The 16,937-nt window shown below is 45.5% G+C and overlaps 2 protein-coding genes across 2 annotated transcripts; one reads left to right on the top strand and one right to left on the bottom strand.

Annotated features, from left to right (window-relative positions):
- Positions 1-1,960: 1,960 nt before the first annotated feature.
- LOC121599281 (mucin-5AC-like) lies at positions 1,961-10,583 on the top strand. The gene is made up of 2 exons (XM_041926988.1): positions 1,961-3,411; positions 8,553-10,583. The coding sequence occupies exons 1-2, from the start codon at positions 3,181-3,183 to the stop codon at positions 10,452-10,454; spliced, it is 2,133 nt and encodes a 710-aa protein (XP_041782922.1). The 5' UTR covers positions 1,961-3,180; the 3' UTR covers positions 10,455-10,583.
- LOC121599280 (centrosomal protein of 131 kDa) lies at positions 10,462-15,319 on the bottom strand. Its single transcript, XM_041926986.1, has 6 exons — positions 15,153-15,319; positions 12,777-15,036; positions 12,428-12,704; positions 11,275-12,351; positions 10,901-11,194; positions 10,462-10,808 (listed from the first exon to the last, which is right to left on the bottom strand). Exons 1-6 carry the CDS (start codon positions 15,177-15,179, stop codon positions 10,676-10,678), a joined length of 4,068 nt encoding a protein of 1,355 aa, XP_041782920.1. The 5' UTR covers positions 15,180-15,319; the 3' UTR covers positions 10,462-10,675.
- Between the last annotated feature and the right edge of the window lie 1,618 nt (positions 15,320-16,937).

The following is a 16,937-nucleotide window of genomic DNA, read 5'->3' as shown; positions in this document are numbered from 1 at the left end:
TTGGGCACGCGCGATTTTTCGGGTGTTTACCAAAAGTTTTTGATTCTATTGTATTGATGTCCAATCGGACGATACCAATACGTGAAGCCAAACTAAATATCCTATAAACGCTGAATAAATTGTGAGATACCCCATAAAAAATAATGAGAACCAATCAGTAAATCGTGAGTAACCCTGTAATAAAAGTTATATGAATTTTGAATGGAATTGGTACGTCGGCGTTTGAGAGCGTGTACCTCGTCAGAAAATGAAGTGGATTTGTCTGTCAAATGGAGTCAACGGCAGATAAATTCCGGAATTATTCTTTTAATATTATTGGCTCATTACTCATAGATTACCGTTTTACGTTCACATTTTACCCAGACAACTAATTGTAACTCGAAACAATATAGTTTATTGTCATTAAGTTTTAAGTTAAGATCAATCATTCTTCTTGCATTATTTATGTTTCCTATTTAGAAGTTTTTTGAAACCCGTCTTTTGTTCAGTTACATTTTCATCACTGAGCTGTACTCGTAGCGTAGTACACGGGTTTATTTTAATTTGGTGGGAATTCAATAGTTGCACACTGTTTTACTTGAATTTTATTTAAACCTTTAATAATTGAGCCACAGTTCAGTCACGTTTGTATTACAAACCCGGTGTTAAAAAAACGTGTTGAAATCGATTGGCTTTAGGATAAATTTCTATGTTTGTTTGTATAGCATAGGCACAAGGAATTATCAGGCTCAAGCTCAAAAGTTGCCAGACAATCAAAGTTTAATTAATGAGTTCTGACCACAGATTTTGACAAATTTTTGAATAATTTTGCAGGCGAATAAAACGATTTTCGAAACGAAACGAAAAATATTTTCATAAAAATTCTATAATTAAAAACGAACGAAGTAAAAAGATAAATTTTACTTGCTCTTAATCGATCAATTGATGTTGGTACGCACTTTACCCCTCTTTACCATACAGCTAGAGCTGAGGCTCCAGCGTTACTGCACTTTCATTATCTTTCCAACGTTAAATGTAGCAAATATTCTTTATTTATATATTTACAAGAACATTTTCCTTTAACATGTCATATTTATAAGCACGTACCCGACGCATAACCGGTCTCAGCCTAAAAGAATCTTTACAAATATAGCTCCAGCCACCACTACCACGATGATGGATCCCTGCGATCACGATCACTTGAATGATTAATAGCCTTTGACTCATGTGCGACGCTTGCTGGAGGGGTTATATGTTTTTTTGTTTTTGTTTTTTTTTTGCCCCCCCCTATCCCTGTCTCGACGTTCCTGTTTAATATATTCATCACCGGCCCTGGGCACATGCACACTGCGGTCAGATTGCATGCAAAAAGCGGGTGGTGGTAGCCCATCCATATTGCACAAACACTATCGTAACGCTATCAATGTCACAGTCGGTTGGGGTAAATTGACGAATGAAGTCCTCGCTGACTGTGCAGCAAAATACAACATAAATTGAATTTAAATTGATAAGTTAATTGATAGATTTTATGGAATTCCATGTCGTGGGGTAGATCGATAATTCGTTCGATGATGGGAATGAGTGTTTACCATAGCATTTGGCCACAATTTGGAGTTCTTGCAGGTCTTGATTTTACAGAACACAGTATGCCGTCATATCTCAGAACTTGTTACCACGATTGTTTCGTTTTGATGGGAAGAATTTACCTAACCATCACTTAAAAACACAGCCCTCTTCCACTCTTTCGCACAGTTTCACGGTCAACTCACACACTCTCCCAACCCGATGGGGGGATTTTTTATGTTGACTTATGTTAAATTCAAAACAGATGATGAATCACCGACCTCCTCTTCGACGGAGCGGTTTCGAGTGAGGAGGAAATATGAGTCGACAGTGAACCCTTCCGGGGGTGCCACTGGATTGGCGGTGCTGCTGCTTGTTTGTCTGCCACATCAGAGAGAGAGAGAGAGGCAAGGGAGCAAGCTTTAAACTATACGACCATTAGAGATTTTGCGCCGTCGACCCGCCGACTGAACAGGTTACTGCGGCGCGAGTCGACGGTACAGAGACGATTCAGCAGCCAGCGTGTCAGGTCGAAAAGTGGTGCTGCGAACGCGCACGTGTTGTTTGTGCTTGTGAAAGGAAAGCTGTGCTGAGCCGGTTGTGTTGTGCCGTTTTATATGTTGGACGTACCAAAACGATTTAACGATTTTTTTTCTTTGCTGTTGTTGCTGTCTGGTGTGATTGCTTTAGTTTTCGGGTGGATCGAGATCGAGCTTTAAGTTTATTTAACGGCCCAGGTTTTTTTTCGGGGGGAACCTGCTGCTTTCGCTAATTTGTGTAACAAATGCTGTGTGCCACGGGTTGGTGGGAATTTCGTTTCTCCTTTGCCGCCGCGCATTTTCTCGCTCTCCAGCTAACCCCCTCACTATCGGCGAGCCAGGTGATAGTAGGTGGAGCATTTTAACCGATCTGCAAGACTGGCCAGAGACTGTGTACGAAAACACATGAAAGACATGGAATGTTAAGCATGCTGCCCCGTGCACAGCCACTAGAAATTGTAAGCAGATAAAACAACACCACTGCGGTGCAAAAACAAGGGCGAAGAGAACTAAACAGTGTGATAAACATACGCAGCGGACAGCCATAAAGCGAAGCTCCTCATCCTCTTTTCTCCGCCGTTTAGACCGTTCGAACTGCTTCAAAATCGAAAATCGGAACCCACCCACCCCTTACGCTGATAAGATAAGGGCGCTTATCTTAATGCGAATCCAATCTCCAAAGGGGAAAGAGTGCTAGTGTTAGTGGCTGTATGTAGTAGTAGAGGTAGTACCAGTTGTCATCGATTTCAGCGCTGGAAAGTACACGCACCACGTCGGGGCAGTGGCGCGTTTAGTATCCAGACAGTGGCGGGACGGGTTAGTCGTCTCACGTTAAAGGTACCTTTGCTGTGCTGTGCGCGCTCGCACCTCAACCCGATATTGAACAGTCTGGTGGAAGGGTTAAGATATCTGGTGTCCTTGGAAAGGGGCTAACAGAGGGTGTGTTTGTGTGTGACGTGGACATTCCTGTGAGACTTCCGCGAGAGAGGGTTAAGACCTTTTGCAGTGCAGTGCAGTAAGGTTCAAGTGCTGTGTGGCATAGGTGGTCGTAATTTTGAAGTGATCTTGCAGACTGTCATAGTTAAAGTGCGGTGCGACCATGACTCCACCACCGCCGCCACCTCCACCCACACCGGGAGCCACGGTGCCGATCGCTCCACCAGTTGCACCCAACCTCGCCGCATCCGTACCGGGGCCGCCGAAAGGTACACCCGTCGGTAATGGTGGTGATCATACCGATCAGCTGATGGCTGCCATTCGTAACGGGATCAATCTGAAGCCGGCCAAAACAAACGATCGCAGTACGGCCGCATTCATCAAGCAAGCTAACGTAAGTTTAGGGCACTGTAGTAACTAGAGTGGAAAGCTTAAAGGGTAGATCACTTATGATTCACATTCCCTAACACCGCTGCTTTAATCATCGAACTGCTCAATAGAGGGCGCACACGACGTACGTGACACTCTTGAACCGGTGCAAACGGTTATCATCTCGTGCACGTTGTTCAGCTCAACTTCATATCCCTTCACACTTTGGGTCGTAGAATCGCTTTATTTTTTCTTCTCTCGATCACGTTTAATCGAGAGCTAGTTTCTGTTTGCACGTGTACGCTTTCGTTGGGAGGGAAATGGAAAGATTGTTTTCATACTTTTAACAACAACTTTGGGCTCCTTCAAAGGGGGAAGAGCGATAAAACGACAATAAATAAATACAACCCAGGGTTGTTTTGGGAGGTGTAAATTTGCAGCGCCCAACCAAACCTAAGCAATTCAATGTTTGAGGAGATTTCCTTTTTGGGGCTTAATTTTTGGCGGCCTGTTTTTATGACTTTTGTTTCTCTTTGGCAAAAAACTTTAGCTTTACCACGTCCGATTTCTCGTTGGATGGCAAATTCCGCTTCGCTTTGTGTGTGTGTGCGTTTGTTGTTTGAACAGTCGCGGATACGCTTACAATTTTTATTGCAACGATGCGCTTTCGTGATAAAATGCTAATAATCTTCCGACCGGACCTGAGAAAATCCTCTTCCACAATCCCTTGCGGGGTGAGGCTTCTTTTTTTTGTTTTTTTCATAATCATTCGGCGCGGGCTGACGTCAACCGAGTCGGATGCTCATCGCTTCGGTGGTGAGGTTAACTGGTTAGGGAGGACCGGAGCTGACGGAGGCTTTGTTTTGGAGCATCTTCCATGTGTACACAAGCGACCCCGGGGCAGGTTCGTCACTGTTGTCTTTGGAATGCATTATTAAGTGGGTTCTGGTTGATGTAAACTGAAAGTGTGTGTGTGTTTGTGTTTGTGCGGATGTATCGCGTCCCCCGGGCCAAGGATCGTCAATTCTCAACGCATGAACGCTTGGGGATCTCTCAGGAAGATATTGCGTTCTATAACTTCAAGGTACTGAAGTCAATCCGTAGACCTCCAGTACAAGATATTTGTATTTTTATTCTTATGTTTTTATTCTTTATGTTATAATAATGCTAATAATGCATTTATATCTTATCTGGAGGATATTTGCCTGCGGACGATAGCACTTAATGTCACTTATCCTGATCGATTGTACTAAAAAAATACTTCTATTCAGCACTGTCCAGAGTGTTATAGATGATTAAGGCATATCTAATCAAAGTCTCTATAATCTTATGATGATGTATTTATCATATGTCCTTAGCCAAACGTTTCAATCGAGGGATCTTCTCTAACTCAATTACATATAAACGCTAGAACTTTACTTCCAACTTTACAAAAGTTCTGCATGAAAGTTCTCGTTGATCCACGTATACATTGAAGACATACATTATGCAGACTTTGTTCAAAACTTCTTCATCAAATATGTTTAATTATTATTCTAGACATGCTCATTGTGAACTTGATCTTGCTGGTGGTAACAAAAATTGTACAATGTGTATTGTAATAAATTTGTTTTTTAAATAAATTATTTCGCGGGCCACGTCTGTTTACGTTAAGGAGCCGCGAACCATAGGGTGAAGATTACTGCTCTAAAGAGCACGCAGAGTGTGTAAAATGTAGAACCATTTCTACCTTAGGATTTCTACCGCTAGTGATCAGTTCGAACATTTAAGTACCGATTGAAGAAAGGATAAGAAAATGCTGCTCAAAGAGAAGGAACAATTATGAAACATATCTTTCTAAAGCATCTAAGACAGTAAGTTTGTACACAGCAGAAAATTCTGGGTTTTTCTTTCAAAATACTTAAACAAAGTAGCTAAGAATACGTTGTATCATCAGGCATAAGAGGAGCATAAAGGACAGCCATGAACCGAGCTACACGGAGAACGGTTGCCAACCTAGCCATGTTAGCACGACGTTCTCAACCGTGAGCGATACTCATGTACGAAGGGAAGAAGAAGTAGAAACGTAGCGGCACATACACCTCGGTCTTATGATTTTACGACGGTCAAATTCCTTTACCTTGCTTGGTGTGGGGGCGCTGTATTTTGCTCATATTATTTTTTGAGGAATTCCGTCTTATCGTGCGCTGGCGGCTTGTTTTAAAAGCACCAACCCGATAAGGAGAGTTGCGCACGGGGCAAATTATAGATCGCTACCATTCACACAAGGTTGAATCTCCCGTTAAATACTACTCTGCTGCAGTGATCTGTGAAGATGATGTCTGTTTGCAAAATATAACCAAGTATTCCCCCTTCCATGCCTCAATTAGCTGCTCGCAATAGTTCCAGCGAATCTCTCGCAACGTGTGATGTCGTGAGATTAAAGTCACTTAGTACCCTGAGACACGACGATAGGTTTAGATTGGTCTAGATTAGCTAGCTGTTAGTATTACAGGTGTTGAAGTGGATCCAATGTGGAGGCGCGAAAATGAAAGTTTCCCACTTGAAACTGTGAACCGAGTTCCCATCCGCTCCGACGGTGGTGGACCGTCCCGCCGTCGCGAAACCGACGTTTGGAACAATGCACCGAACCGTGGGGCTACCGTGGGAAAACAAAACGAGGGGATGGGAGTGGTGGGTATGGGAATCTAGCGTCGCTACTGCTTGCATTACATGCAAAATGTAACATTGTGTTGAGGCCAACAACGATGCACGCAACGCCGGCGTCCGGCGGGGTAGGAATTGCACGTGCAAAACAAAGAAAGCAATGGTCCGATTTAAGACGGTTTCCGGAAGCGGTGGCGTTGAATGGGCAGAGGTCCGCCTCCGAAGGCCAGCTCATGCAACTCGATTGCATCTGCTTTCCCGGCTGTTGTCGTGAATGGAGAGCTTTCGTAAGGTGGGGCTGCCTTTTGTTTTGCGATGGACATCTCTGGCCCAGGTTTCTAATCTGCCGCTGGGTCACAATCGATGGTAATGGCATCGTTCCGTTACCCTTGTCTACGGGGTTTAGATGCTGTAAGCTGCTGGTACCTTAAGAGGACAATGATCATTTGTGTCTGAGAGGTAATGGAGCAGGTCTTGTAATGCGGAAGATTTCTTCGAGTCATGAATAATATTAATATTATTGATTTAATGATTTTATAATGAAACGTACTTTGCGGTTATTGTTACCTTGTACATTTTTATTGCTATGTTTATTAACTGGTGTCAGAAGCCTCCAGTGGTGTAATGGAATATGCATACAAAATCCCACAAAGCTGGATACGGTTCGATTCCCATTTGGACCGTGCTCTCATACACAGAACGTACAAGTGCGTGGCCATACATAGGGCTTTAAACCCATTAAGGTTTGTTGTGACGACCTGGGAAAGACCCACGACGCGACAGACGAAAAAGGGGCGTCCAAGGGGCTTCTGCGTGTAAGTTATGTGTCCAACCTTACTTCCCCCAAATTGGCTCCGAAAATGCATGATTTTTTTTTTTTGCAATAAAGATCGATTAATCGCAAATTTCGGACACAATCAGCTCGCAAATATATAGCTTAACACCAACAAATCCTACCCAGCAGTAGTAACTGCGGCACCGCAATGACGCACGCCAACTTACGCAAGGGTGTGTGTGCGTATTTGTATTTGTGTGTGCAGTTGTTGAGAGTGGGGTAGCCGACAAATCATCTTCAATTAGTAACGGGCAGAAATCGAACATTGTTACCTTGTAGATAAAGCCGATCGAAATGGACTGATAAAATGCCATTCAGCACACCGCCACACACATATCTAAGTGTGCCCAGCGGTACAACACAAGCAGAATGGAGAGGAGTTTAAAAGCAGAGCAAAGGCTTTGGCGTTGGCTGTTCAAAGTACGGCTTGGGTTTCTGCAACAGTTTCTCAATGAAATAAATGGTTTCAAGTTGGTTGGTAAGTGAGTAAAAGTGAATCATCCTCACACCGTGTTGATTGTTCTTTTTAGTCTCGCTAACCGACGGGCTTGCTCGACTTGTGTTGTATCGTTCATTACGCCAATGCAGTTGTGGCGCATTCGTTTGCACAGCTTGACTAATTTAGTACACATGCCGCTGGCGGCTATTGATGACAAATGGTGCGATCTATGTGATGGCCTAGAACGTGTTATTTCGGTGTGAATGTGTTTTACAATTCTAACGAGCAGAGGAAATAGCGTAGCATGAAGTCACCAATGCTTCAATGAAATCAGCTGTTTCAAGCCATTCTGAGAAAGAATAAAATAAATAATGAATAAAATATTCAAATTCAGGTGTTTGGAAGTATGCATTTTACTACGAATCTATGATAAGACTGTATTAAAACATGTTGGTATGAACTGGAATAAAATCGAAACTTCGACGAATTAATAGACAAATGAAGGTTCCAATGGAACGGATGTAGGATCTTTTACAAAGAGGATCACGGTGCGTGCTAAAATAAGAATAGAAAGCCCGTAGGCTATCATGACAGCTTAAATCGTAAGCCATAGCACCTCAAGTAGCAGTATTTAGAAGCCACTTCAAATACATCAATCATCCTCGCAAGTGTATAAAATACACACAAATTCCAGTGGACATTGATGCATTAAAGCTATTTGTGGCCCTAAGCGACCGAGAACCGAGCGTGAGAGAAGTTAAAGGAACATCAAATTAAATAATCGTAAGAGTCCGTTCAGTCTAATTATTGCTAGATTTGGATGGGATTATAACTATATCAGAATAGGGATGTATTTAGAATCAATTCAAATTTAGGATCAAGAGTGTATCGTGATATGTTCCTAGGCTGTAGTAGGTTCGAACTCAATTCCTGAACCATGATCCTCGTAGAGCAAAATAGCTTCATGATCAGTGATCGGTCTACAACAGCGGTCGGCAAACTTTGCAACCGAAAGAACCAGGTAAAGAGTCAAATAGCTAAACCAAGCAAAGAGCCGCATACGGCTCGCAAACCGTACTTTGCCGATCGCTGGACTACTAGATCAGTGCTAGATCAATTCCCCTGTGAGATGTAAGGCTTTCAATTTATCAATATCTCCAATGCGTTACGCAGCCCTAATAATTATAAAAATAATTTGAAAAATAAAGCAACAGTTCATTTACACATTGTTTTCTCACTATTTTAGGGTGTGCTTGATGAAAATGACGAACCTGCGCCATCTGTTCCGTACGACAAATCTACCTCCATAGACGAGATGAAGGATGCGCTGCAGGCCGAGCTACGCAACACACTCAAGCGAAAAATCAAAAAGCAAGATCTCGAGGAAGGCGACTGTCGGAAAAATGAGGAAATTGAACGGTCGATCGAACTTACGCGCAATGAGGTACAGCTGAAACTGAACGGTCCATCTCCAACGCCCGATACGCCCAAGGTTGACAATCCATTGAAAACGATCGTTGATCTCGTCGACAAGGAGCGTGGCATTGCTCCGGTGAAGCAACCGAGCCCAGTACTGGATGTACAGAAGAAAGCTGTCTCAGTACCATCTACTCCGACAGTGCAGCCAGTTGTCAACGGAACTTCCACACTGCGGAAAGTGTCGGCAACGCAACTCCCGAACCACAATGGAACAACGACTGTTATTCAAATTCAAAATGCACCGTCACGGAACGTTGCTACAGCAGCAGTTTCCACGCCAGTCACAAAATCAGCGGTCACGTCGATGAATGGTAACTCCGTTAAACCCGTCAATGGTGAGGTAAAAGAGCAAAAAAGTCCAACACCAGTTCCGGTCGGTAAAGTGATCTCAAACGGGTCTTCTACTGCGGCTAGTCCACAAGGTTCTCTCTTAACAGCCAGCGTAACGTCTAAAGCTGGTGCTAGTCAAACGGATTCGCCGATGAAGGCAACTGCTGGACGTATTAATGTGGCCCCGTCTAGTCCTGCAAAGCTGGCGAATGGAAGTATTTCGACGGGTGGTTCTGTATCTAACGGAATTGCATTCAAAATTAACAGCTTCCAACCGAAATCACCGCCATCAAGCTCTACAAATCAAGATCCAGCAAAGATAACAAACGGAAATTCCTACTCAAATACACTTCCAAGGGCAAATGTAGTATCGGCTTCGAAGGCCACTCCCAAAACATCGACCGGAGCCATTCCGGCTACGTACACTAGCACCGTAAAAGTGTCCATCGGAAGTTTTGGGGATAGTTTGCGTGGATCCAGCGGTAATCAAAATGCGGGACTAAGAAACGGCAATCCTACCAAGTCCTACGAACCACTTACCATCGATACGACATCGAACGGCGGAGCAAGCACCGCCAATTCGTCTCCAACCACTCCGAAGGAACTCCTGTCGCCACAGGTACGAAGTGGTGCCGCTTCGATACGGCCGTCACAGATTCGAACCCTTACCAAGGCGGGCAGTGTCGTCAGTCACACGGACATTCTGGAGACGGCCAAACCCGTCAACAAGCTGCCTGTAACGTTGGTCGAACCGGCCCCCGTACTGACTGCTGCTGCTGCCGTATCACCACCACCGAAGGTGCCCAGCGCCAACAACACGGCGCCTCTTTCTTCACCATCACCCGCCAAAGTGGAGCGTACTCCGTTGTTTGAGAAGGCTAACAAAGAGCCACCGAAAAGTCCATTGAATCGGTGGGCTGACAGTAGTAGTAGTAGTGGCAATAGTTCAGTTTCCAGCGGAACAGCACGCAAACTGTTGCTCACACACGGACGACCCAACTTTACGATCAAACGATCCAACTCACGGCAAGGGTTCGATGTGGACGTGGCAGATTCGAAAACCGATTCCGCCAAGCCGGTCTTTCGCATTCTGACAGACTTAGAGAAGATGGAACAGCAGGCAGATGAGGGTAACCAAACCGTAGTGACCGGTCCATCGCAACAAGCGTACGTTTCCTTTGCGAAGGATCTTGCGAACGCACCGAACAACCATCCGGATGTGGTGGTGGTAACGAAAACCAGCTCGAGTACGGCCCCGACCGATCCGTTCCTAGCGAACCTGAAGGACATTAAGATTGACATTAGCGAGATGAAGATAGTGAATGCGAAAAATTCGTAGATTTTTGAAGAGATTTTTAGAGACAATTGACAACCCTGAGACTTGTAGGTTAGACACAGGACGGAAAAAGAGGAATTTTCCAATAGTGTTGTTAAGGTAAACTGTACACAATGTTTCGTCTAATGTTATTACATATACAATAAATAAATATTCCAAATCGTAAACGTACACCAAGCCCTACTAAATGCGATGGGATCTACTCAGTTTTTGTCGGATGTATCCTATTTTGTACAATAATCCATACGCTGCTGTCGTATGATCGCGTCCTGCTTCAAGCAACGTTCCTTCAGCCCGGCAATCTCCTTCTGAAGGGCCGCTATAGTGTTGTCCTTCTTTTCAATTGCCTGTTGTACTCTAGAACACGGATTTGGATAGAGGAGTTTTTGTTAAATCATTAGGAGTCATGAGCATGATTTTTCAGCAGAGTTTTCCCCTAAAGCACATACCTGAAATAGATCCGTTCTATCTCCCGTTCCCGCTCGCGCTGCATGTTCGCCATATCCTTCTGCACCTCCCGGCGTGCCTCATCGCGCATCGTTTCCTTCTCCTGCAGCAAATCATCGCACAGCTTCTTGGCGTGGTTGAGCTGTATTTCGGTCTGCTTGGCCGTCGCCTTCATGTTCTGTAGTGTTGCCTCCGCCTCAGCCAGCTTAACGCGCGCATCCTGATACTTTTGCTTCATCAGTGCTTCGGATGCTTCCGCTTCCTTCTGCTCCACTTCATGCTTTTCTTTTAGGCGACTAAAACATCAAACAGAAATTAAAAGTCAAAATATGCTTAAAATATACGTTATCTCTCATCTTCAGACGATCATCATTACCTCATTTTGGCATCAAATTCCTGTTGATATTTTTGCGTTTCCGCATCGACCTTCGCCACGATGCGATCGATTTGCTGATCCCGTTCCGTGCGGCATTGCGACCGGATCTCGTTTTCCCGCTGCTCCAGCTCCACCTTCGACTTCCGCTCGTGCTCCCGCTTCCAGATGGCAAAGTCGGACTCGTACTGCTTCTGCAGCTTCTCTAGCTCGTCCTGATGCTTCGCCTCCCTTTGCTTCAGCATCTGCACGTACTCTTTCTGGGCAAAGTCGAGATTTTTCGTATTTTCGCGCTTTAGATCCTCCAGCTGCGATTCGGCGTACTGCGCCTTGCGGGCTGCCTCCTTCTGCAGCCGTTCTTTTTCCAGATCGAACTCGCTGAGCAGGTGCTGTCGCTGCTGCTCGAAGATGTTGCGCTCCTCGGTTACCTGCCGATCGAACCGTTCTAGTAACGCTTGCCGTTCGCGCTCCAGCGTAGATTCCCGCTCCTTCACCAGCCCTTGCCGTACGTCGGCCTCCTTCTGTTCGTACTGTAGCTTCAGCTCCTCAAGCGCACACATCATCTCGTCCTTGTGCTGGCGCTTTAGCTCACCAATTTCTTTCTGGTGAGTTGCCGTCATCTTGTTTATCTCCAGCTCTAGCCCCTTCACGGTAAGCTCTTTGATCTTTTTCGTGTTTTCCCGCACCCACTTCTCGCGGCGAATCTTCTCGGCGGCCAGGGCCGTGTCGCGGGCACGCTCCAGCTCCGTCTTGAGCCGATGCTCCCAGCTTTGGTTTTGCGAGTCGAGCCGCCGGGTTAACTGCGTCACCTTGTCGCACAGCCCCGACTTATCCTTGATCAGCTGATCGATAAACTCCTGATGCCGGCCGATGATGTCTTCGTAGTGCTTTTTCTGCTCCTTCAGCTTCCCCTGCAGGGCACACTTTTCCGTGCGGATTGCTTTCGCCTTGTCCGCCCGCACCGTGGCGATGTGGTTTTTGGACAGCTGCATCGCGTTGCTTAGTTCGTTGGCGCGCAGCGACAGTTTGATCACTCGCCGGGCCAGCTGGTGGGGTGGAAGCTCCAACAGGTCGTTCATTCTGTTTAGTGCGTAGAAGAAAGAGCAAAGGTTTTGTTAGATATAAATGAACTTTTTTCTGGCAGAGGTACGCTCACTTCGGTATGGCTTCAATATAGTCCGGTTCGGCAGCAAAATCCAGCTCGGAGCGGTCCGACTCTGAGGGTAGCACACCCGCAGAACCGGCAGCTCCTTTGAATGCACTCTTCTCACACTTCAGCTCGACCTGATCGAGGTAAGAGAAAAGGTCCTTTACCTTGCCTTTGGCCGGTTGGTCCGACGGTTCACCCTCACAGCCGGAGCTGACCTGCGAATCGGTGCAGTCCAATATGTTGCTCAATCTGTACTCCACTTCATTTTTGAGTGCTTGGAAATCTGTACCGCGAGAAATAGCGGAAACCTCGATTAATTAGAACGCACACAAATTGGCCAAAAGCTCTGACTAACCTGACTTCTGTTTGGCACTTCCACTTACGATCGAATCATCGTCATAGTTCGACTGAACACTACTACCGATCTCCTCCGGCTGTTCCGATCTCGCTCTCGGCACACTCTCAAAGCTAACACCATAGCCCGTAGGTCCATCGTTCGATTCCGGCATCCCCAAGGTAGAACCACCCTCAGTAACAGTACACTTTCGCTGCTGCTCCTCCCCAGGCACATCGTCCAGCACAGGCCCATCCGGTACGGCCGGAAACGTATCCTCATTACACGACATCCAGCTCACCACCTTATCCATGTGAAACTCGGATATGTTGCTCTCCTCTCGGCACAGACCCGCCGAGAACTTGCCCGAACCAGCGCTTCCCCCGTTCGAGCCCGTTCCGACGCTGTTGTTTTGCTTTTTCGCATTACGCAAAATGGACTTGTGCGCATCGGCCGACTTTGGCTTCTCCTTGCCGCCTTTCTTCAACGACAGTGAGTTCTTGGAATGTCCCGACTTGCTTCCGGTAGTGCTGCTGCTACCACTTCCACTCGCCAAACTGCTCGCACTGGCACTCACGATGTTCTGTTCCTTTACCTTGAAGTAATTCTTGATCACTGGATTCGAGCTACTATCTAGCCGGTTCTTTTCCGTATTTGAAGACTTCGCCTTGCCGGACGGTAGTACGACTCCCGATGCGAACTGTTTGTCCTTTGGGGCACTTTTCGTACATTCGTTATTCAAGTTGTGCTGGATCGTGTCCTCCTTTTCGTCCATCGATCCGCCCAGACCGGGTAAGCTGAGTCGGTTCGGCGGTCGTCTGGCTGGCGATTGCTCGGTGATTATTTCATTGATACACTCATAGTACTCATTAATGATGTTTTTCTCCAGCAGCGCGCCACGACAGGCAGGCGGACGGTCCAGTTCAGCATCCGTGTCCTCGGTCGTGCTCTCGATCGCTTTCGTGGATACTGAGTTGACGAACAGATCTTCGGGCGTATCGGAGGGCGTAAAACACTTCGGATCGTACGGTTTCGATGGTACAGAAACATCTCCCACGGAAATACGCAACTCCATGTCGTGGCGTCGGTTAAGATCCGCAATCTCCTTCTTGTACTCTTCAATGATTTTGTTCGACTCTCGCACATCACAAACGGGCGATGGTGAGGAACCCGTTCCTAATGTTGCCCTACGGCTTTCCAAGATAGACTTTGCCGTATCGTCACATTTTGTCTCATAGCCCGAGCTGGCGGTAAGATCTTCCTCAAACTTCACACTACCAAATCGCACCGACACTTCCTCCATCAAGGAATCTTCCTGAAATAGCCGCTCGTCGTACATCGCGCTGCTGGAGGAGAATGGTTTCTTACTGTTCGTGTCTTTCGTCTTGCTCGGTTGCTTCGATTTCGCTTCCTTGGTGCTGGTGGCGAACTCATTCTCCTCGAAATCACTGTAATCGATCTCGTACGGTTCGTTGGAGCTGAACGAAACCCTCCCGGGAAGATCAATCTTACGGGACTGTGAAGACTTTTCCGGCGATGTGTTGTTCTTCTTCGCACCGCCGCAGGAGCTAATTTCTATCGCTTTCCGGTTGAGTGGTAGCGCGACCATAGGCAGCGGTGGGGATCGTTTCTTTTCCTCGCGGGTACTTCCACCCGTCCCCTTGCCCCTCCAGATGCCTTCCAATTCGGCCTCGTTGTTTGACTCCTGCGTGTCATCCATCTCGTCCATCGTGCTGTCCGCTTCGTCTCGATCGGGATCTTCCTCCTCGGTACTGTCGCGTCTCCTTCGACGACGATCGACGTTAGTCTTCTGTTTGCTTCGTTTAGTAGCAGTCCCGCTTCCCGTACGCTTCCGCGGTCTGGTGTTCACCACCGGCCGTGTACTACTCTCAATTGCTTGCGTTTGCGATCGCTTGTGCTGGCGTATGCGTTCCGCGCTGCTGCAGGACGAGCCACGTGTTGATGTCGGTGGCACAGACCTGGCTAGCGTTCGCGATTCCCAGTACCGTGGGATCGGTTCGGCCAGTAGGCTTTTCAGTAACAGGCTGGATGAGGATGTACTGCGCTGGTGAAACGGTGACGTTGCTTGGTGCGGTATGTCCACTGTACTTCCGCTTGAAGATGGCCGCTTCCGGTAGTGGTACTGCGTGCTGTCTGCCGACAGTGGACGCCTTGGGTGCGGTCCGGCCGCCGAGCAGGGTCGGGTTGGGTGTTGCAAAGCGGACCCTGGCCGCTCTCGATATTGGTTTGTGGTGGTCTTCTCGCGCGTTGCCAGGCTAATCTGTCAGCGAGTGAAAAGAGGGGGGGGGCGTGTCACATCAAATGTCACTTTCGAATCTTCAAGCCCTGACCTACCCTGTGGTTGGGGAGTGAACGGTAAACTACACTGAAACTTACCTGCGAACCATACAAACTCAATTCCATACTGCTGCAGCGAAACCTTCACTACACTTTCTCACAAACAAGCATCGTTTTGAAGGAAGTTTTCACTCATGAAATTCACAATTTCTTTCCACGATTTTGCAGGACGCACAATACGCTTCAAGACTGCTACAAAACTTCAAATGTTTTGTTGTTGAATAAGTGTAAATATGGCAACCGTTAGCTATGGCAAGAAACCGCTGCCAATGGCAACCAGGACTCATGACATGAAGGGACGCGTTGCCATGGAGCCTAGGGGAAGGCAAAACAAACAGAAAAACAAAGATGCAGCGATACCACGTGCTCGGGAGTGCACCTGAGCGGTGGAGCCGCTCTTTAATGTTATTGTTGATCGCGAGCAGATGTAGGGCAACGACACAATCTAGAGGAATTCATGCATGTGACGCAATTTACAGTGCTGTATAGGATTGTGGCAATTCATGCGTGAGCTTGTAATAGATTGTATTACCGAAATATGAAAGTCACTCCACAGGAGGTAATATACTTAAGTTCAAGCAACTCAATGTCTTAAAATGATATTTTTGGTATATATTTTATCTGTAAAATCAATAATATCTTATACACATCGTTTTGTTTGACCACATTAACAATAATTTTACTGGGCAGTTTCAATTATTGTGGATAATAACGAACAAAATAATGAAAATGAAGCCTAAAGTTTTGTTTGATTACACCTTACTTAATTATCCGGCGCTACAACCGCTTTGCGGTCTTGGCCTGCCTCAGGAGTGTCCGAAACCGCTTGATTACACCTAAGCTAACAGTTTATTAATTCGAGTATAAACGACACATGAATTTAGAGTACCACCAGGATGGTTTAACGCCTGAAACTATGCAATATGAAAAATTGGATTGTATTGTTTATTAGTCATGGAAATATTTAAACTATTACCTAGAATAGCTTCATATCACTATTAAAATAGTTACAACCGGATGAAATTAAATATTTCAAGCACACAAATTCCTAAGTGCAATTCTGCTTAAAGCCGGGCAAATATATGTACTTATTGATTTGTTTAAATGAAATAAGATGGATTGGCTATGTTCATATTTAAAAGAATAATAAAAATAAATTGTTAGCAATCGCAGTTTTGTACAACATTTTATAAAAACATCGTCACACATTTTGCTTCACTATCGACCGCATACCAGACCGTTGCCTAACCATACGAGAGAAGTAAAACATCGCTAAATTGAGAGAGAAAAGGGAGAATGAGAAGCAAAACTGCGGCGTTGAGAGGAAACCAGAAGGCTGTCGTATACACCAACCGCTGGATGCAAATAAATGCGCAATAGAAATTGTTTTGAATTACTCGACTGAAAATACACAATTTATTTTTATTCATTGAAGAATTATCAAACTCTGTAGTGAAAATAAATAACTGAAACGAACAAAAGAAATGGGACTTGAGTTAAGCGAAGACTTCAATTTCGCTTGATGGAAAGAATGTATGCTAGCGTCATCTATCGAGGACTAGCAGTAACATAGGAATAGTGTTCTTCTTCTTTGCTTTCAACGAATATGAAATTAAGATTTTCATGCTGAAAAATTGTAAAAAAATATTACAATTCTAAAACGTAGAAAATAACAATTTTATTATCCCACTAGAAACAGATATAGCTTTAAGATTATTTAAAATCATTTTTATTTGCCTGCAATGTTAGTTCTAAACGATGCAAAAGAGAATGGGTGAGTGTTGGGGGGTGGCGGCGGGTTTAAGCTAAGAGAGAGAATGTGTA

The sequence above is a fragment of the Anopheles merus genome, chromosome 3L (genome assembly GCF_017562075.2).
Source record: "Anopheles merus strain MAF chromosome 3L, AmerM5.1, whole genome shotgun sequence".
Lineage (NCBI taxonomy): Eukaryota > Metazoa > Arthropoda > Insecta > Diptera > Culicidae > Anopheles > Anopheles merus.
The sequence above is the reverse complement of the archived record's forward strand: the minus strand, read 5'-3'. Positions and strand labels throughout refer to the sequence as shown.